The sequence below is a fragment of the Lepidochelys olivacea genome (assembly GCF_965140295.1).
Source record: "Lepidochelys olivacea isolate rLepOli2 genome assembly, chromosome: 2".
Lineage (NCBI taxonomy): Eukaryota > Metazoa > Chordata > Testudines > Cheloniidae > Lepidochelys > Lepidochelys olivacea.
Window position 1 is genome coordinate 80242093 of NC_140412.1, and position 22755 is coordinate 80264847.

General features: G+C 41.1%; 1 protein-coding gene and 1 long non-coding RNA gene across 3 annotated transcripts in view; one reads left to right on the forward strand and one right to left on the reverse strand.

The window, feature by feature from the left end:
- CHST9 (carbohydrate sulfotransferase 9) overlaps positions 1-9035 on the forward strand; it is a 118543-nt gene extending 109508 nt beyond the window's left edge. For both annotated transcript variants that reach the window (XM_084620739.1, XM_084620738.1), the window contains one exon: positions 7500-9035. In XM_084620739.1, the coding sequence (XP_084476865.1) occupies positions 7500-8597 (1098 nt within the window). In that variant the 3' untranslated portion in view covers positions 8598-9035. The remainder of the gene's footprint in view (positions 1-7499) is intronic.
- LOC311516556 overlaps positions 7934-22755 on the reverse strand; it is a 32101-nt gene continuing 17279 nt past the window's right edge. Inside the window, exons 2-3 of the long non-coding RNA XR_014710444.1 lie at positions 9089-9496; positions 7934-8027 (exon numbers count right to left, since the gene is read on the reverse strand). This is a non-coding gene — a long non-coding RNA (uncharacterized lncRNA). The remainder of the gene's footprint in view (positions 8028-9088; positions 9497-22755) is intronic.

Below are 22755 nucleotides of genomic sequence, written 5' to 3' on the forward strand. Positions count from 1 at the left end.
TTTTGTATACTTTTGCTTTTTTGTGGCCTTAATGTTCACAGTCAAAAAATATGCTCTTAGAAAGACTGATGAAGATGATTTAGGTCTTGATTCAAATCCCACATGGCTACAATTAGGCTGTTTCACCATACTTTATACATTATGGGCCCAGTTTTTAAACACTGGTGCCCTAATAGGACATCCAAATGCCATGTGTGGATATTCAGAACATCACTTAGGTGCATTTATTGTCAATTTAGACAGAGAAGAGCTTATCTGAGTGCCCAAATCTGGGGTTTGGATGTATTGTTAAGATGTTAATATTTGGAAATTAGGCTCTGTTTTTAAATGTATTCGATATTGATACAGTTATTAAATGTTATGTACTGAATTATTATCCAGGTTTTTTTGTTAAATACTAGATGGGTTAAAGTGTGTCTGTGAAAAATAGTTAGTTGCTTGTAAAGTAAAATGTGATCAAAAATACCTGCCTGCTTTGAGTTATGAACATGCAAGAAAAAGAGATAGCACTTATTTTTGTTTTGAGGTTTGTTTGTTTTTATTTTTCCTAATATGACCAGTATTTTAAAGGTTATTTCTTAACCTAAGTACAGTGAGTAAATGACTTCCAGAAATACATTTATCAACAAATGGGAGTCATCCATAGCTTAAAGCACAGAGGGAAGTAAAATGATCTAAACAGAAAAAAGAGAGATTACATATTAATCTCATCTGTTTAGCTTAAATAAAAGATTAACGTGTAACATACTAAACTTCCTGACTCAAGATTACCTAAAAACTTATTCTTTCCTAAGATCTAAGGTCTTTATATACATATAATTGGGGTGTGCGCTGTATGCCAACTACCGCATTGTAGACATACAAATATTTTTGCTTGCCTAGAGCACTACAGTCATCTCTATAGTATTTTCCATAATGAAACTCAAATCATCCTCTTATCTGGTGTCAAAATTTCATTTGATGTTGCTTAGGCGACTTTTCTCTGCTTATGGATTTTAGCCTTGTATAGAGAAAAGAATGCAAGTTTGATAAACAACACTGGTCAAATATATTGACCTACTAGTGAGTCTGAAATGAAAATGCAACAAGCTAAAATCATACACAGAACTGATGGGTCTCTTTTGCACTGATTCAGATGTGGTTTACTGGATAGCGATATATGCTGGTGACGTGAAAATCACAATGATAATTTGACATATAGTGATCATATGCAAAAGCTGGTGGTTGTATTGGATTAATGGATCAGGTTTTCTGTGAGCTAGTATCTGTATTTCCTATAATGAGCATAGAGAAATACAAGGGAGAATACTGCAGATACTGAAATAGCTGTGTTTTTTTTGTAAAATTGTGACGATTCTCAGAAATACCACTTCCTATTAGTTGGCAGCATCCTGATATCAGAAAATTCTGGCCGAGTAATGTTACAGAAATGTTACAGAAATAGTGTTGAACCACTTGTAACAGACTTAGTTACATTGTATTTTGAAAATATATATTATTACACACACATAATCTATGTTAAAAAGAAATTAAGGATGCAAAGTCAAGCACTCATTTAGGAAATGCCAGAGTTAAGGTTGCTCCGGCAACCTTAATTTGGCCTGCTTTTGCAAATGCATTATGGTAAAGCCTTTAATTACATGGTCACATGCTATTGTTTCCATAGTATCCCTACCTCATTCAAAGCACAGAATGGATGGTGCTCACTTAATGAGCAGCTATTCATTATTTTGTTTTCTACTCATTGTTTAAGGTGTGCTCCAATACCTTATTTACTGCACTCTGTTCAAACCCTGCTCTGAAGACAGAGTTATTAATTTCCTCATGGGGGGTTTTTTATGGTGCTTGTCACTATGGAAACTGAGTGCTTCACAAACATTAATTAATTTATCTTCACCTCTGTAAAATGGGGAACTGAAGTACAGAGAAATTGAGGTCCAAATTATCCACTGATTCTGGGTGCCCAATTTGTGATGCCTGGGATCTAAGTTTTCAGAGTGCTTATCATCATATAGCATTTTATGCATTCAAAGTGCAGCTCCCATTGACTTCAGTCGCAGCTGTGAGTGCCCAGCACTTCTGCAAATCAGACCCCAGGGTCTGAAGTTGGGCACCAAGAAAATGAAAACAAAGTTAGTGACCACCTGCTCAGCCCCAGGCAGGTGCATGCCACAGTGGATGGAATCTTTGTGGAATTTAGCTGTTAAACTCTAGCAAGTTTCAGTTGAGCATATGCGAACTGCAGTTTTTCAGAGGCTTATAATTTGGTCAAATTTGGGTGGATTTTCACAAAGAGAACAAAATGCGCATCCCTGACCCAAAGAGCACCTCCTTGCCAAATTTCAAGTCCCTGCTCCAAAGCATGGCAGTGCTAGAGCTTTTCAAACACAAGATTGCCAGAATTGTTTAACATGGACAAAACAGTGTATTTTAGCCTTGTTCTCAGAAGTGTCTGAACATTTTTGGTTGAAATTATTCAACATTCACTCTGAGGCACACACCTAGCATGGAAAATATCAGCCCAAATGGTTAGTCTGGTGAAGTTATAAGCAACTGCAAACAGGATCTTATCATGGAAAGTATCGGGCAACCTTATCAGTGTTTTAAATAAATATATCAAACACTATCTACTCTTCATACCCATGCCCATTTCATTGCTGCTCTGCTTTGTTTTTCTCATGAACCTGAAACAAATACCAGTGGGGGTTCCAGCATCTGAATTACCATGCTAAAGTTATAGAAAATTCAAACTACCTTCCCTTGTATCTGTGCAAAGGTGTCTCCACCCCCCACCCCCAAATCTTTTTGAATGTGAATTTGGTGTTACTTAATATTCATTTAAGTCCTCTTACATTTACAGAATAGGAACAGTCCAAGCAACAAGAGAACAAATTTACTTAGACTAGATGCCTCAGCTCTGATCGAGAGGAGAGTTCACATGTTGATTCATTGATGTTGGTGCTTCTGCCGAGGAGTGCCAACAAAGATACCAATTAATATATATTATAATGGAGGATTCTGTGATATGGCTACCCAGTTCCTATATTCTTATCTCCTTACTGCCACTGTTATAGCTGAGTGCTGTACTAATTAATATAACACTGCTGCAAAGTAGATGGTATCATCCCCATTTTATAGCTGCGGCAAAGGTGTGAATTAAACCCAGATCTCTTGAGTCCCAGGCTTAACCACAAACTATCTTTCCTCCCTCTTGATTGAAACCACTAGCTCATTTTATACAGACCCGTGGAAGCTTTTGAATGGTAACAACATTTCCACAACACATCCCCTGTGCCAGGTTAGAACAAGTGACCTAGACAAGAAAAGCGCAGCATCCTATTTCAAGTCCCTTCCACTTGGTGTCTGTCCACAGAAATGTGAAACAAAAATGTTCCTCTGTAAAACACAGTTTGGTACACTGGTGGCTTTTCCCCTTTGAATTTGTAAGCAGAGTTTTTGGAAAAATTAGAATTCCAGGGAAGACTGGCAGAAAGACAGCTTCACTGACAAGTGACTGAGAGGTATAACCAGAGGGGATGAGAAGAGAGTAGAGAACAGAAGGGAAGTACTGACTGGGGACATGACGAGGGAAGGTGTCAGGACATGTGTAGGCCTGGTGAGGCTTGAGAAAAGAGTACCACCAATTCTCCTTCCCTTCAGTGCAGCCCTTGATTTATATATAGCTTGCATAAGCCAATGGTTTTCATCCTGTGCTTTTTTAGAATGAGTATTGTCAGAGACTTACCCTTAATAAACTGTAAGTAAGTGAAGTTAATAAGATACCAAAGAGTAGCAATCTTTTACCTTACGTCTGTGACGAACTCTTGGTCAGTCAGTCTCTTTCAAGAGCTATTATAGGGATTTGTTTAGGCTCATTAACACTAGACTGCAGAATTTCTATGTGAGAAATGTGTATATTTTTTTATTGGGTTTGTTGTAATAATTGTTTTCTGACCATTGCCAATTATTCTTGGCAAATATTGTCCTAGTACAAAAAGACTGTGAATAGCCACTACTCTTAGCAGGCTTATAGAATTTGTTTCTATGTGTATATAATAGCAGTGGCTTCAGTCTGATATGTTGGAGGCAGGTGCTATGCAAGCCCTCCACATACCGCTGCTAACGCATCTTAATTCTGACCCCTGCTATCACAATCCTGGGCCTTTACTGAGGAGAGAGTTCTAATTATGAAATGACCACATAATTTAGCACAATTTAAATAAATGAAGACTGGGAAAAAACTACCAAACTAATTTTTACCTGTGACCTACATCAGGTTTAGAACCCAGGTAAAGAAGAATGTACAATACCTCAGTGACCTAACCAGTCCCCTCCCTGCCCCCCCATTGGAAGCATTCTGGAGAGTCTTTGTATATACATTTTTTCAGCCCTTACTAAGCTTTCATAGCGCTTGAGAATATCTTGGACTGAAACTCTTAATTGGAAACAATAAGTTTATGACCCACTATGGAACACAACAGGAAAAGGAAATCAAATTAACGAAGCAACAAAAAGAAGCTTACATATTTACACAATACTTTTCTTGTTCTCGGAACTTCCCATGTCATCATTTTCCCCCAAGTCTTTGTTCACCACCATATCTGTTTGGAGCCTTTTTCTTCTTCTCAGCTTGCTAAGAGGGGACCACTTTCAAGTGACTCTTGCTGCGTGTAAGTTGTTCTTGTGAAGTGTTACCTGAGGCTCCTCTGAATCGCTCAGCCCATCCTGCTCCAATGGAGTATTCACTCCTGTCACAAACGCTTCAGCATTGGTCCCTACATTTTTGTTCTCAGTTTCTGAGGTAACCAGGTTGAAATCCTGTCATCTTCTTGTAGCTCCTTTGAGTGTCCTAAGGGATAACTTTGATCTTGGTTTTGAGTCCCAAATGGACCATTTCTTGACTCAGAACTGAATAAAGTCCATAGCAAGGTTATAGTCACCTCAGGAAGTCTATCCTTTCTCTTGATTTGATGGAAACAAGCCAGCTCTCCAGTTGTAAAAAGTTCCCCCATATGATTGTCCATCATACTACTTAAAACTCTTATACTTTATCTAAGGGTATTCAAATGTGCTCTGTCAAACATATTTTTGTATTGTGTATATATAGTCCAAATTATCCAAATTCCTTTGTTCCTCTTCCAAAGCGTTAGGGACCTCAGCTGCTGATCAAATACGAGGAGTCATGAGGTACCATTATACCTCTTGATTTCTCTTTTTATTGAGTTTTGAGAAACACTGAAATCATCGGGTACCGTTAGTCAGACTCTATCTTAGGCAAAAGCGTGAGCAAGAACGTCAATAACCATGCTCCCCATTGGAGATACCCGCACCCCCAAGATGTTAGTCCCCTCACTGCCTTAGTGGGGACGCTCCTTTTACCAAAAGCACCATATTTTTATGTTGTTTCTGTGTTTTATCAAATAAAATTCTCTCAGAGGTTGGTTAAGGGTTTTGTAACCCCACAGTGTCCAGTTATTTTAGTATCATTGCATAACTTTAATACTAGTTATATAGATTCATCTACCTGCAGCCAGTGCCTGGTGTGTTTCCTATTGCCTATACAAAATTGCATCTTCTAAATTCCAGACTTTTCCACTGTGACCAAAAGCATTTACTTTCCTCTGTATTCTGAAAGAACGCTACTATATTCCACAATGGTTGTGGTTCTCTTCTATTGCGAAATTCCGTTGTTTCACCACCATTCACTGTGGTATCTGAATGCCACGTGAATTTACAATCTTTCACTGGTGCAATATTCCCTGCTTCGGGACTCTTTCGCTCTTAGATTGCAGCACTCTCGTGAATCCTCCCCATTCTTGGGCAAAAACTTGGTCTCAGTCTCTAAATATATGCATCTGTCTAATATGAAAGGGTAATTTTTTTTTTTAAATCATGGATGAGACCAAAGTGGAGGGCAATCAAGTGCCTTTTTGTAATTCTTTAAATACTAAATTGCACTCTGCCAACCACTAAAAAGGCTGTCCTTTTCACTGAATTCTATACAATAGTTTTACAACTGACAAATGGAGAAATAAGAGCAGAGCCTTTTAAGACTCTTTCCATCTGTGAGAGTTTGAGGCAATATAGAGCTGGCTGATTCCCCAATGACCTTTTTGGAACCTCCTTCCTCACTGATCATATGGCAGGGTAGGCTACTTCTTCTTGAAACTACTTGCATATCTGTAGGCTCAGTTTCAAAATGGTATTCACAAGCTTTATACCATCCAGTACTCTCTCTGTAAATAATTACAAATTCATGGGTGTAGTGCATAATCTAAAGAGGCAGCAGTACTTTATATTTGAAATAGCCCCAAAACTGCCAATTTTCAAAACCCCGAGTTGAGAGACATTGTGGAAAATGAAAACAACTACCTTGTATATCATCAAGTTGTGGCAAAGGTTAGAAATCCTTTAACAGTGACTTCATTGTTTTCCTATAGACCTCACAAACTCCAGTGCTCTTAGGAGAGATTTTTAAAACACGGGCCTCCTTTTTTTGCACCTGCTGCAACACCTCCACACACACACTAATCCACTGATTCCCAAACTAGGGGTTGAAACCCCAAGTGGGGTTGCACCATCAGCCGAGAGGGTCACGGTGATCCCAACTGTGCGGAGGAGGCCATTTTGCTCACATGTACGGTGTGGGCAAGATCACGCTGCAAAATGGCCTCCTCCGCACAGCATGACCTTGCACGTACAGGGCATGCAACGTCACACTGTGTGGAAAATGCCATTTTGTATTGACATACTTCCTGCTGTCTGGGATCGTGGGAAGCAATAAAGCTGAAAATGCAGTCAAAATGTTTGGAAACCGCTGCACTAATCCTTTCAGAGTAGCTGCCTAAACTGTCACTGAGTCCCTGCTCACAGCCACTTAAATCCTGTCTGCGCGAGGAAGTGTTCTAAACATTTCTCACCATTGCTACACAGAGTTCAATTCCAACAATGTTCGGAACTTCGGGAGCCCTAGTGTGGTCAGCCCACCACCTGCTAATACCGTTTTAAGCACTGTGCTGGCAAGTCTTGCTCTGGGCAGCTCTAATAAACCCAGTGTTTAAATTGGCTTCAGTAGCTGTCAGCTTGTCTACACGAGGGCTCTCAACATTGCTAACGCCAGAAAAGGGCCTAAGGGTTAAAGCCAGCAGGGTTGGGCAGGTGCATCAACCTCCCTACGTACAGCTGTTCTGAATCTCAAAAAGATACTCATTTCGACTGACTTACTGGAGCCCTTGTGGTTAAGAGGAGCTGCTGTTAACTAGCTCAGTTTAAAAGCATATATTGCTCTCATCAGTTAACCCAACTCATAAATACATTAGATGTCTAAGAGTGACTGTAAACCTGTTCTGTGAGTTTCCTTCCCCATCTCAAATAGAGCTGCTAGCACAAAACGTATTTTTCATACCTCTACTGCTTTTGCCACAGTAATAATGCTTTAAGTGAATGGGGTCAGCCATGCCGAAATATGCTTTAAATTTTCATTCTTTTAACGTTTACAGGATTCCAAGCTCCCACACCCAGAGGAGCTTGCCACGGCACCAAAAAATCAGAGTGTTGCTGCTAACCTTAACAAGCGACAGACAACTGTAATCATGGGCAGACACTCACAGGAGAAAGCCACTCCTTTTGGTGAGATAGCCAGCTCTTTGGTGAGCCGATTATCTGAACCGCAGAAGATGACTAAAGCCCTTCTAAAACAGCTTAAACAAGTGAATTTACCAACAGTGATGCGCCCTTTAAATAAGAGTTTAATCAAAGATGACAGATGGAAAAACATAGATGAAGCTCAAGAGAAACGCAGATATTTTCTTTATGACTTCTGTAAAAAATACAGTAGTGAGAACCGGCTTAGAACCCATCTAGTGCGTATGGTGTCCAGAATATACGTGGAGGATAGACACAAAATCTTATACTGTGAAGTGCCTAAAGCAGGCTGTTCCAACTGGAAAAGGGTTCTGATGGTGCTTAATGGACTTGCCTCTTCAACATTCAGTATTAGCCATGATGCCGTGCACTATGGAAAGCATCTAAAGAAATTGGACAGTTATGACTTAAAAGGGATACAGACACGTTTAAATACCTACACCAAGACCATATTTGTACGTGACCCCATGGAAAGATTGGTGTCTGCATTCAGGGATAAATTTGAACATCCAAACAGCTACTACCACCCAGTGTTTGGAAAGGCAATCATTAAGAAATATAGACTTAATGCACGTGAAGAGGCCCTGAAAACCGGATCAGGCGTGAAGTTTGAAGAATTCGTCCGATATTTGTTAGATTCCCATCGCCCAGTAGGGATGGACATACACTGGGAGCAGATTAGTAAACTCTGCCATCCCTGCCTCATCAACTATGATTTCATAGGGAAATTCGAAACGCTAGAAGAAGATGCCAATTACTTCTTGCAACTGATAGGTGCTCCAGCAGATCTGAAGTTTCCTAATTTCAAAGACAGACATTCCTCCGATGAAAGAACAAATATGGAAGTAGTGAGACAATACTTAAAGGAGCTGTCAGGTTCAGAGAGACAGTTGACCTATGATTTTTATTACTTGGATTATTTAATGTTTAATTATACAATGCCAATTGTATAGCTCTGAATGATTTCAAAATTCCATCAGACATTTAATGATTTTGGCCTCAGACCAGCAACTGTAATATTACCATACAGTTCTGAGTGGAAGAAATGTAACTACTAAGTGTAATTGTCTTGACTTAGTGGAGATTTTATAAATGAAAGTGACACCAATTGAGACAAAATTGTTGGAGCAATGCACAAAAGAGACCTATAAACTATCTAATTTGCAATAAAAGGTCTGAAAAAAGCTGCTTTTGAATATGGATTATATTGTGGAAGCAGTAATCCAGCCAGCTGTTTCATTAGCTCAGCTAATGTTCTTGTAATGGTTGAAAAACATTCAAAATAGCATGGATTTGTGTGTGTCTATATAGGAATAATGTGTCGAGTGTTTTGAATGTATATTTTTTGCTGTCTGTGGCATATTAATAAAAATCATTGGCTAATTCTGTAAGACATATATAGTGTTATCAGTGGCCGTGATGTACCCATTTATCACCTACTCACCTCTTGGCATTTTAATTTTTAAATAGAAATCCATCATGTGATGTAAACTATGATCCAAATCCTGAACCTAGTGGCCATCCTCGGTGTCTGGGCAGAATCATAGAGTGGAGGCTGTGGAACATCTGCAGAGGTTTTCTGTGGAGGTAACATCAGTTCAATGGCTATTATCCACCTCCACCGACAGTGGCAAATCCTCCAGCCATGTCCCCTGCTAACTGTTGCCCGTGGGGTATGCACTCATTATTTCAGGACCATTGGTAACCATCAGTAGGAATTGCTCTATTGCAACAGATGCTTCCATCAGAATGCCTGCCACTGGTAGTGCTCTGTGTTCTGTTACCTTTTCTCTCCTTTGCTGAGCTTGGGCCATCAAGCAGCAAACCTCAGAAAGATGGAGGATGGAGCATTCTGAAATGACAGGAAGGGAAATGGCCACTGTAATCCCTGAGGCAGAATTATGGAATTTGAGTACAAAATCCTATCATCCTGGTTATAAAGGAGTGGAACCTGGGGGCAAGAGGGTGGAATACCCTGTCTGTGGCAGATAGAATGAAGCCAGGTATATCTTGAGACTATTGTATTTAACTTTATAACTTTTATCTATATCTCTGTGAGCCAGGGATTGTACAATGGCTGGTTGGGGAGGGTTGTCAAGCTCCTCGAGGAACTAAAATCACTTGGAGGTCATTAATGCAAAATCCCAAGGCTGGTTATGGAGATACCCAGCCCTTTAAGGCTTGGGCTTTCTGAGGAAAAGGGGAAATGACTGGTTTTAGGAGGCTGAGTAAAAGCTTTTTGGGGGTGTAACAGACTCAGGGGTTGCCTTTTTGATTCAGTAAATGGACATGGCCTTTTGTTCAAGAGAGCACCCAACCCTGCTGAAGGGTTGGAAAGACTGTGACCTGCCAGGGTCTCCATAGGACAGATGGGGATTTAGTTCCTGGTTTGGTTTTGTATGTTTTCATTTTTATCCATGAATAAACCAGCTCTGCTTTGGAAGAGCTACATGGTCATTGGTAAAAACACTCTAATTATTCTGAAAGAGAAACTAAAGAGCAGGAGTTGGACATTTGTCAGACCTGCTTGGGATAATCACAGTGAAGTGCCAGCGGGACTGCAGGCTAAAACCTCAGGTTGGAAGGGAGTGGGACATGCATCTCTGCCCAGAGAGAGGTAAAGACCTGGGACCTGAGCAGATCATGGAGGTGGGGTTAAAGGTGCAGTTATTCTGAAACTGTGACACCATCATCCCTGATGCAGACAGTTTCTTCTGATGCATTATGGAATAGATGCTTGGAATGTCCCAGAATGGGGGAAACCCTCTGCAAAAACTAAGGGAAAGTCCCCATAAAATCTCTACTAAACCTATGAGAACCAAAACCCTACATTTTTTTTATAGTTTTGAACAGTTGCTTCCACTCTCGGAATATGAGGAATTTTAGAATGAGGAGACCATTCTACAGGAAACTGTCATAAGTAAAAAGAAAAGGAGGACTTGTGGCACCTTAGAGACTAACCAATTTATTAGAGCATAAGCTTTCGTGAGCTACAGCTCACTTCCTCAGATGCATATCGTGGAAACTGCAGCAGGCTTTATATATACACAGAGAATATGAAACAATACCTATTCCCACCCCACTGTCCTGCTGGTAATAGCTTATCTAAAGTGATTTCCAGCACAAATCCAGGTTTTCTCACCCTCCACCCCCCCACACAAATTCACTCTCCTGCTGGTGATAGCCCATCCAAAGTGACAACTCTTCTGAGGAAGTGAGCTGTAGCTCACGAAAGCTTATGCTCTAATAAATTGGTTAGTCTCTAAGGTGCCACAAGTCCTCCTTTTCTTTTTGCGAATACAGACTAACACGGCTGCTACTCTGAAACCTGTCATAAGTAAGTGACTCCCCCTTCTTCACTATCAGAATTACTGCTTCCCGGATTCGTTGTGCCAAATGACTGTATGGCCCTGATCTTGCCAAAGGCAGTCGCTGGGGTGGGGAGATAGGAGAGCTATTTAGCCACCATATATACGCTGTGAGGAATAGGGGGACCCCAGTGCCTTTTTCTACTCTCAACTTTCAGCCTGTGGCAAAGGAGAAGAGAGGGGAGGCCAGTTCCAACCCCAAAAATGCTGCTGCACGCAGCCGGTTCCCTCGCCAATGGAACTGTTGAACTGCTGATGAGCACAGGTAAGAGCACCACTCAGAGCTGAAGGCAGAGAAGTTCCACACTGAGCCATTAGAGGGGAGACCCTACGTTCCTCGCTGCTAACTGTGCTTGTAGTAAGGGGAAGGAAGAGTCCACTCCCCACATGACTGGAGCATGTGGAAGGAGGAAGAGGACACCTTTCAGCTCTCCTCCCAGTGAGGAGGAGGAAAGTACAGCTAGGAAGCGAACAGGCAGCCTGTATTGAGGAGACTGTATACAAAGGTTGGGTGGAGAGAGAAGAATGTGGAGAGAGGACACTGGGGAGGGGGAATATTTAGCTCTAGGTGGACGCAGAAGTACACAATGTTCTAGGCATGTGTGCACAGGGAAACGTGGCAGCATTGGGTGCACACACCTAGATGTATACACAGTATGGACATATACTTTATTGTACAAATGTAGGACATTGTGGGTCTTTTGGAGGAGAGTACTTGGTACATCTTTGGAGCCAAGTATGAGCAAAAATCACTCCACTGATTTTTTTTTTCCCCTCTTCTTTCCCCACCCCCTCCAAATGTTTTTGTTGGTTGTTACTATGAATCCAGTAAGCCAATGGAACTGTACCTGTGAGTAAAATCATGTATGTACTTCAGTATTTCGGGGATCAGGGATTGTGTGTTGAATTCTTTTCCCCCAGATGTAATTGCTGGCCTTCTTCAAGGGCTTCTGAGTATTCCTCCTTGTAGGATTTGGCCCCCTGGCCATAGAACTGTGGAACTCCCTCAAAAGGCTGTGTCCATTGGGGGCATACAAGTGTGCTCATCTGAGGATGACCTCCGTGTACTACTCTCTATAAGGGAGTGCAGCCCCAACCACCTCAGTTCCTGGACCTCTACCAAAGAGAGCTAGCAGAACTCACCCAACTCATGCCTTTAGTAAATAGAACCTTCTCAGCCCCTTTTTTTGTACTTACTTAGTTTAGTGCAAGTATTTAACTAATCCTGAAATTCCCCCCTCTTTTCATAAGAACATAAGACTGGCTATACTGGGTCAGACCAATGCTCCATCTAGTCCCTTGTCCTGTCTTCTCACAGTGGCCAATGCCCGATGCTTCAGAGGGAATCAACAGAACAGGGCAATTATCAAGTGATCCATCCCCTGTCATCCACTCCCAGCTTCTAGCAGTCCCTTGCCCTGGAACTTTCTAGTTCCTTCACCAGGGCTACGCCCCACCCCAAGACCCATAAGCATTTCAAGAGGTGCGTCTCTTGTTCTGCTATTATACTGCAGTCTGATGCCCATATCCAGAGCCTATTTTGCCTGGGTGAATTGCCACAGACTGCACATCATCACCTAGTGTGCAGTCTGCAGTGCCTTTAATCCCTGGACCAGAAAGCAAAGAGACACATGAGGCTCCAGGCTCAGATGTTTAGAGCCCAGTGCTCTGGCAGGTCCATTGCTGGTGTGGAGACCAGCATCAGTGCCGACATCCTCACCAATCAAACCACAGAATCCCCTCCCAACTCCAGGCTCAGTGCTGCCTTCCACTAAGGGCTCCAGACGAGGATCGCACTTATCCTGGGCAGGGGGCTACTATCTCAGCCAGTGTTGCTCTGGCTGAGAGAATTTCTCCCTGCAGACGGTAACCCTCCTGAGGACCCATATTAGTCATTGTTGAGGGAGAACAAACTGGGGCATCATCCATCTCCCTGCCTGGTGAGCATGGGCAGCCCAAGGAACTCTTGAGGAGAATGGCCGTACATAAGTGATCCACTTTGACATTTTCTAGGTTCAAACTACAGAAAAACTGGCTCTGTCCCTCAGAAGTGGCTGTCTTAATTCAGCCAAGAACACCTGGCTTTCACCTGTCTCATTCCCTCCTGTAGCCAGAAAAGGATATTTAGCAAGGGCCATCAGTTTTTATTCCAACAGCCACTGGCCAATTTTCCGGTGGTATCAGCAGCACAGAGAAGTCTAGGGAGCTGCAACCTCTCAATCACCCCCCTCAGACAGAAAGAGGCATAAACTTTCTATTAGAAAGTCTCGACTTGCGGGACACCTGTTTTCATGTGGTGATCAAAAGAATTCGCACCAAATACCTCAGGTTCTGTGTGGGGTCAAAGCACTATTTCTTCAAAGTCCTGCAATTAGATCCATCCACCATGCCTCAGGTATTCACCAACTGTCTTGCTGTAGCAGATGGTCACCTCAGATACCCAGATGTCTTTGTTTGCCTGTACTTTGATGACTGGCTGCTAATAGCCAAGTCTCAGAACTTGACATGGGCAGTTCAATACATGTGCAGTCTCTTCTAATCACTGGGTCTCCTAATTAACAGGGCAAAAGCTTTTCTTCATACCACACATAGGATCTCTTTTTTTTCAGGGCACATCTCCACTTGACCAAAGCCAGGGCTCTTCTCACAGAAGAGACATACCTCAGGATGCAACAAACTCTGACTACACTCAGGGAGCAACCAGAACAGACATTCAATTTTACGTAAGACTCTTGGGCCTGATGGTCTCCTTCCATATGTCATTCCTTATACTCATCAGTCCATGAGACCATTGCAACATTGGCTTGTAGTACATAGCACACTTTGGTGTAAGGTATATGGCTTGGTCATTGCCCACACAAACAAAGGCCACATTCACTGCTCAGAAACCAAGGGGGGGGAATAGTATGTGATCAGAACAAACACAACAAAATGCAGATCGGGGGATTGCATGATGAACCCAAAGGATAAGAACACTATACCAGGATGGAGCACTTACAGTAATGATATACAAGTTGAAAAGATATTTGTGGGAAATCATTGGTCTATGTGAAATTAGATGGGAAGGCAAATAAGAATGCTACCACAATGAACACAGGATATCGATACTGGGAAGAAAAGATGGTGGATACCAGGATGGAGTTGCATTGGTGCTAAAGCTGAAGGCAAGCCAGGTTCTAATGTTATTTAACCTAATATCTCCTCATATATTTGAAGGTCAGATTTAGAATCAAATCTGAATCTCATAAAAATACATGCACCGAACACAGTAGTGCCCAAGGAAAAAACTGATGAATTTTATAGCAAGCTACAGAAAGCAATATAAGACGCTTCAAGATAAGACATGTTATTGGTGATGGGAGATTTTAATGCAAAAGTAGGACAGGACTAGAATTTCTGTGCTGGAGCCATAGGCAAATTCAGACCTGCTGAAGAAAATGCAAGAGGAGAAAGGCTACTAAATTTCTATGTAAGTAACAAGTGGGTGATACTGAACACGCTATTTCAACAAAGAAAGCTGTGAGCAAGTGTAGTTGGATGTCACCTGATGGGCAAGTGAAGAACATGATAGACTTTGTACTTGTGAATTGCAGATGGAAATCAAACGTGTGGTTGTACAGATCATTTGTGGCCGATATTGAATTGGATCATCAATTAGGGCTGGCACTAATGAAGTTGAGGCTACCAGCAACTGAAAATGTACCAAGAAATAAAATTTATGACAGGGACAAATTGAAAGTGCCAGATATCCGGAAAGAACACAAAGAAGTCATGCAGAGAAACATCACATCTCTGGTGAAAGAAGAAATGATTGTTGAAGAGACATGGAACAATGTAAAAAATGGGATTATGAGAGAGACTGGGCTACAAAGCCAAAATGAAGAACCCAAAGTGGATACTGATGGAGTGCTGTAATTGAGTGACAAGCACAGGAAGCTGAAGGAAATAAAAAGGAAGACAAAAATCTAAGAGCTAGGTTCAACAGGTTGACTAGAAAGAGAAAATAGAGAGAGACAGAAACAATTGGTTATGTGAACTATGTAACGAAGCAAAAGAATACACAAAGACAAATATGGCACGGGTTGTATCACATGATAAGAAAACTGACTGGGACATATGCGTTGAAGATGTCAGTGGTGAGATACCAGCATGGGCAAATAATTGAGGACAAACAAGAAATGAAGTGATGAAAGAATATTTTGAAGAGCTGTACAACATACAGAAGATGGTCAATGAAACGGTCCTGGAGAAGCTTGCCAGTACAAACAAGGGAGAGCAGATGCTGGAATTCTTAGAAGAAGTAAAGATCTCAATGGAAAGTCTGAAAAAGAAAAAGGTGCCAGCAAGTGACAACATAACCATGCAGCTTTACAAACAACAGCAAGTGCTGAGCGAATGGGGGAAAGTGATAATAGTACCAATCTATAAAAAAGAAGATAAGAGGAATTATCTTATTGAGCATGCCAGGAAAAGCATTCACCAAGACATTGCACAGGAGAATGAAGAAGTATGTGGAAGCAGCACTTGCAGAGGAACAGGCCGGAGTCAGACAAAGTACAGTAGATCAGCTATTTGTGATAAGACAGATATTGGAGAAGTACATAGAACACAACTGAACCTGTTACAACAACTGTGTAGACTTTGAACAGGCATTTGATATCATGTGGCAGAAAGGGTTATGGCAAGTCTTGAGAATGTACAGCATCCCTGAGAAATGATCAAGCTGGTGTTGCAAGTGAATGAGTGCAATGAGAGTAGACAAGAAACTGACGGAATGGTTCAGCATGACCATAGCAGGGGACAAGGATGCAGATTTGTTATCATCAGATTTGTGCACCTTTGTTTTGGAATCAGTAATGGCTGTAGCACTGAGATGAAACAAGAGGAGTGCTATTATGTGGGAGGAGTGTGCATCACCTTAGACCTACAGACAGTGTTGACCTCATAGTATTGACCCAGGAGGATTTACAGAAAATAACTGAAAAGGTAAATTGGAAAAGCAGAAAATTTGGACTGAAGATCAGCACAGAGAAGACAAAATTATGGCAATTGGAAGATGAGAAGAAGAGGTAAAGATCAAACTTGGAGACAAAGAACTGGAACAAATGGAACAAATTGTGTACTTTGGAGGTCTAGTATTGAAGGTGACACAAAAAGAGGAATCAGAATAGCCACTATTGAATTCAGAACACTCTGTAAGAGCTGGAAGGCTAAAGACATTGCGATAAAAACAAAAATCAGTATGTGTGAGACCGTTATCGTGCTGATACTGCCGTATGGACCAGAATGTTTGAAGTATGAGGAAAGCCAACAAATAAAAGATTTTGACTGTGAAAATGAACTAGCTGAGAGGACTACTGAGTGTTTGAAGACTTTAAAAAGTAAGAATTGAAGTGATGAGAAAATCGTTAGGGAAAGAAATAACATTGTTATAGGAGATCCAAGAAAGACAACTGAGTTGTGTCTTGGAGATGGGTCAAGAATGGACCCAGAAAGGATACCATATGTGGTAGTATATAGCACAAGGAACTAGAAAGAGAGGAAGACCAAGGATGCATTGGATATCTGTGGTGAAGAATAACACAAAAGAAAAAGGTTTAAAGATAAATAAAAATGTGAAGTTGGTATAAGACAGAAAATGGTGCAAAGGCTTCATTTGGCCCCCATTTGTCACTGCTGAGCTGACGGATGGGAATCAAAGAGAAAGACAAAGAGAAGACATTACGCCCAAATTCGTACAGTCTGCAGAGGAGGCTGTCTTTCACTCTTTGTATGATTCTATAGCTATGTTTCTGGGAGAACAGAGACAGTATCTTTCCAGGGGGGCCCTTCATTCTTGCCTCCCTTGCTCTCTTAATCACACCAATGCTTCCACTCTGGGATGGGGTGTGCTCTGTGAAGACCTTTGGAATGCCTGGGATTCCAAGCTCTACCTCAGCTTGTGTTAGAGCTCACAACAGTGCTGTGGGCTCTCGTGACCTTTCATCAGACACCACAACAGAAAGCAGTACAGGTAGTCATTTGCAACGCGGCCATGTACTACATCAGCCAGCGGGGAAGAGCACGTTCCCTTTCCCTCTTCTCAGAGACAAGAAAGTTGTGGCTGTGGTGCACAGAAATCAGGTTCACCTGAAAGCCACACATCTGGCAGGGCAGAAGAATGTGCAGGGGGATGTGTTGAACAGAAAAACATGGGACGAGCACACAAAGTCTCTAAAAAATAAGTGACCACAGCTCTGTTTCACAGAGATAGACCTCTTTGTTTCAAGGCACAACACTAAGTGCAATTTATACTGCACCAGAAAAAAAAGAGACAAAAATTCCCTTTGAGGCAAGTTCCTGCTGAACTGAAGTCAACATCACCTGTACACCTTCCCTCCCTGGCCCCCAGGGCCCATAAGAAAAATCAAGGCAGACACAGCTAGTGTGGTACCTAGACCTCCCTGCACCTGTCTGGAGAACCAACCTACCCTCCACCTCTCTCTCCAGGCCTCCTGTCTAAGCAGCAAGGGAGGAGTCTACATTCTAATCCTGAGACAGTGTGGGGGATAATCTGTTAATTGCAGACTCTTTCTGCTCACAGGGAATCCAGATCATCCCATTGCAATCTAGGAAAAGCTCCGCTCTCAAGTGCTACAAGTAAAAATGGATTTGGTTCTCCATCTGGGCCAGTTCAAACAAAACAAAACAAAAACAAAGCCTAACCCTATCTCAAGCCAGGGTCCCTGCAACCCAGGGCTACTACTTATACCTGAAATCACAAGGACTAGCCTTAGCTTCCCTCAAGGTGTGTTTAGCTGCCATTTGAGTCCTCCAGAGGCATATTAAAGACGGGCCTATATGCTCTGCTTTTAGGTTCCTGAAAACCATTCTTTCTACAAAGGAGCGTCCTCTGTCCTTGGATTGAAACTTGTACCGACCAAACTCATAGGCTCTCTCTTTGAGCCTCTTAGGGGACGGTGTTTTAGAGCATTTCCCTATGAAGGCAGCCTTTCTTATAGCCGTCAATTCCACAAGAAGGACTAGTGAACTCCACCCATTCGTGGCCACACCACACTGCACCATGGCTCATAGGGACAAGGTGACCCTGAGGCCACACCCTAATTTTATGCCCAAGTGATGTCAAACTTCACCTTATCCAATACATCTCCATTCTGGAGTTCTCTCTACACCCCCTGCGGCCACTCCCAGGGAACACCTCTGCACACTCTAGATGTTAAAATGACACTGCTTTTACCTGAAGAAAATCAAACCCTTTAAAAAATCCAACAACAGACTATTCATAGCCTATGGGGAAAGATACCAGGGAGAACCTATTTCCAAGCAGAGATTGTCACATTGAATAAAAAGACAAATCTTAGGTAACCCTGTAGAGACTGTGGTCCTACAGATGTATTCCACCAGAGCCACTGCTGCACCTGAGCATGTCTGAGCACATTCCTATTATGCAGATATGCAAAGTAGTAACATGAAGTTCAATGCATATTTTTACCAAGTACTGTTCCTTAGACTTGGCATTCTACTCTGACGCCCAATTTGAGACAGCGCTGCTACAGTTCAAGACCACTTCACCCCACTTCTATCCAAGAGGCACTGCTTGCTAGTTTCCTCTGAGTGGGTATGCACACCGGCCTTCAAAAAAGAATGGAAGTTTGCTCACAAGGAACTTTTGATCTTCAAGTATTGCCCCTATGCAGATGTACTGGCTAAGTCATGTGACAACTATTAACTGCCTAGGCTTCGTTAGGATTTTACCTCTTTAGTTAACTCAAATACACTTTTTTCCCTAGTGAAGACAAGACCTCTGCATCCTATTCTGTTGTTTCTTTGTCCTAATGTGTATTCACCCGCAGTTTAAATCATCTGTGAATTCCTTTGAGGTGCTGTTTAGACCTCTTCCAGATTGTTAAAGATTTTAAATAACAGATGACCCAACACTGACTCCTCTGACACCCTTAACTTTTCTTTTGCTTTGTGAGGTTTTCTGCATGCATATCTACTGCAATTTTAACTCTCGTACAACATAATGTTTTTGTGTACTAATGAGTCTCAAAGATTTTGTATGTTTCCATCATGCATGAAAGAGAGAAGGGTTTTGATCCCACTAATAAGGTATACAGGCCAACGGTGTGTTTGAGTTTTGTAGGAAATATTTATTTCAGCAGTATAGATAGAATGATAAACTACAAAGTCACTGAATGAGAACCAAACCTTAAACTTGTCCCCACTAAATGAATGATAAAACTTCCATTATCCTCAGAGGTGCAGGATTGGGGCCTGAAAGGGATTTTGGAAAATACGTATTTATATTTTTGTTGGACAAGCGACACGGTCTCACTTCATGAAAAATATGATTTCACCAATTAATTCTTATTAGTTAAAAACAGTGTTTAAATCAAGAGGGGAGAGATGGTGTTAAAAAGTGTTGAACTTGTGCTAATGAGAGCAAAAATGAACAAAGAGCACTGATTAATGGTCATTTGCAGACACACATCACCTCCTTGGATTTTGCAAGTCTAATAAATTTTGCATATACGCTTTGAGGTGGGAGGGTACAAGCTAAGTGTGTATGCACAAAACCATAATTGTTTTAGTTGCACTGTTATTCAATCACACTTGTGAAAGTAATTTAACTTCAGTGTGTGCTCAACGTCAGGTGTCATAGCCCCTAACTGCACTTAAAATTCATTTTTTTGAAAATCTAACTCTGACTGTTGTAAGGAAAAGGCTCTCCCCGGTCCTCTTCAGCAACCTGAGGGATTAGGATGATCTCAGTAGCAGACTCTAGATTGTACTTTGCCTCATTAACCACATTTTGAAACTCACCATCCTGCTTTGCCAGGAATTAAGTTACATGATTTAAAATTAGCATAAGAGTTTAGTATAATTGAATTGGGACTGTGATATTTGACTTCTGAGATTACAATAGATAAAGGACTAATTTGCAGATAACCTCTATTTTTAAAAGTAAATTTTAAAAGGTCACAGGGAGTCTGGGTTGTAAATCAGCTGACGTTTAGAAAGATCAGTAAGCGAAATCATAAATTGAAGGTCGTCCAATATAATCTATACAAAAATCCACCAAGGTTTGTTGTACTCAAAATTATATGATGTGTTTTTGGCTGAGGTACAAAAATGCACATTGCAGTATAGTAGGCAATAGTATCTTTAGGCCTACTAAAAGGATCAACTGCAATAAGCAATGCCTGTCTTAGGGAGTTACGTTAAGGTATCCACATGTCTTCCAGTTTAATTTTTGTTTGACCTTTTAAGCTTACTTTGCTATGTAACTAATATTTGGTCACTTGATACAGGTTTTGCTGTAATAATACGTAGTAGTTTTATATGTCCTGTGTTCTGAGGATCTCAAAATGCTTTTCACACATAAGTCAGTTAAGTGTCACAGCCACTTAGGCACAGAGAAGTTGAATAGCTTGGCAAAAGCGTTACAATGAGTCAGTGGAAGTGCTGGAATGGAACCTACGTGTTCCAATGTTCATTCTGTTCTAATCACTAAACTCCACTGCCTCCCTCCTGGAACAAACAGCTAACAGTTATTTATTTTAGGCAAAATGAGAAAAGTAAAAATTTCCTATGCTTCCCCTTTTTAAGGCATCAAAATTAATTCTTCAAATCAAATTAAAATACACTGGTTTGTGTGTCCATGAGAACTAGAGGCCAATTTAAAATATATAGATATAGATATTTACACCAAAGCACTCACTGGGAGAACTTCCCTAAAAGACCAAACTTACTGGAGCTATTCGGGCCCCATATATTAGTGTCAGGTGGCTGCTTTTAACTTGGAGATCACCAATTTAATTTTAAATGGAGTGCAAATTACAAAATTACACGTTTACAAAATTGGAGAGGAAATTATCTTAATAGAACTCCAGGAAACTCAGTGTGTGTGTGTATGTGTGTGGGCATGTGTGTGTCACACTTATATATAGGTTTGGGAGGATTAAATTTTTATTGGTAAATGTCAGTAAACACCGATTTCACTGTACACACATAAATTAATGAACAAATATTTCCACTGACAACAATCTAAATACACAGATAGAGGAAGTAAGAAAAATGCTGCTTGAGAATTTAGAGTAAAAATCCAGTGGTTTCAACTTTCGGATTCGGCTTGTTACAAATGAACTAGCGAATGACAAGTAAAAACAGATACAATTTGTTGATTTAAGGATATTTACTTTGTATATTTTGACATGGGCTGTTGACAATTTGTGTGCATGGTTTATAAAGCTTTAACTTTTTGAATCTGTGTCTACTGTCATTAAATAATTAACTGTGTCCCCCCTGCATAATTTCCCACAACTGTGAGTTTCATGATTTATTTTGCATTATGTAAAAAAGTACATCAGACTTCTATTTATTGCCTTTTAACTTCATTGGGCTTTCGTACTCAGAGTATGCAACCTTGCTTTATATCTTCTTCTGAAGGTGTCAGAGAAAATTGAGGACTTTTCAGCTATGTTCAAATAATACACTGAAATGCTTCAGCTCCATTTTGTGCAGTTGGCAGTCTCAAGAATCAGAGCTTCTGGTTCAGCTCTGTGTCAAAACACCGAGAATTATTAAGGTTTCACCAAGCACTGACCTGACCTAAAACTACAGCCAAGTTGTCTAACCCGGAGGAATGGCCCCATTACACTGTTTCAGCCCTTTAATCCAGCATAAAGCAGCTGGAATAGAAGAGACAATCTTGTCCTAAGTTTTATTATGATCATTAGACTAATTCATTTCATTTCAATATAATATCCCAAAATAAAATGATATTCAGTTGTTCTGTTCTACAGACCTAAGGGCAGGTTTGAGTGCACTGAAGCCCACCCATGTAGCTGCACTCATTGGGGACTACTAGAAAACTGCAGAACATATTGAAATATAATCCTGGGTACTTTTCATCCTTAGAAAGTGATTAGGATAATGATTAGAAACAGCAGAAAGAGTCACCTACGTTTCAAAAATAAAGAGAAAATCCCACTTCAGCTACCACAACTTTTCTTCTGTAATAGCCCTCGGTCACTACCTTTTTATCTTTGCATTTTCATCATCTTGCTTTCTCATATCCCTTACATTTACAAATGTCTCCCATTGCAATTTGTCTTTCAATTTCCTCCTCAAACACATACTTCTTCCACAAAGCCTTGCTTTCAGCACTGCTCACACCCCAAGATCTGCTGTGCTGCACATTGGAAACATCATCCAGTAGAGAGTTTGTATCTGAACAGAGTGTGTGTCAGAACAAGGGCTCAGATTTACAAAGGTATGTAGGCACATAAAGGTAGGATTCACAAAAGTGCCTGGCTGAGATTTACTAAAGCTCCATAAGAGAGTAGGCACCTAATGCCCATTGAGCACAGGAGCAGGGCTCAGCTCCTCAAAGGTTTTTAGGCACATAACCTACTCACATACTTTTACAACGCACCTATCAGCATTTTTCAGCACCTAAATAACTATGTCAGTATGGTGTAAGGGTCCCCATTCTATAGTGTTTCCAGTACAGGGTGCAGTACACTCACACAGAGTTATGGGCAGCCCTGGGGCTTTCGACTGTAAGCTGCTAGCGAGAGGGACCGTGAGTTCTTCCATGTTTTCACAGTGCCAAGCACACTGAAGGACTCAATCTACATATTTTTTTAAAACTCATGTTTTCCTGCCACTCAAATTGTTCTTCACTGCTATAAAGTCACAAATAACTGACTGGCCTTTCCCTGAATGAATGAGAACT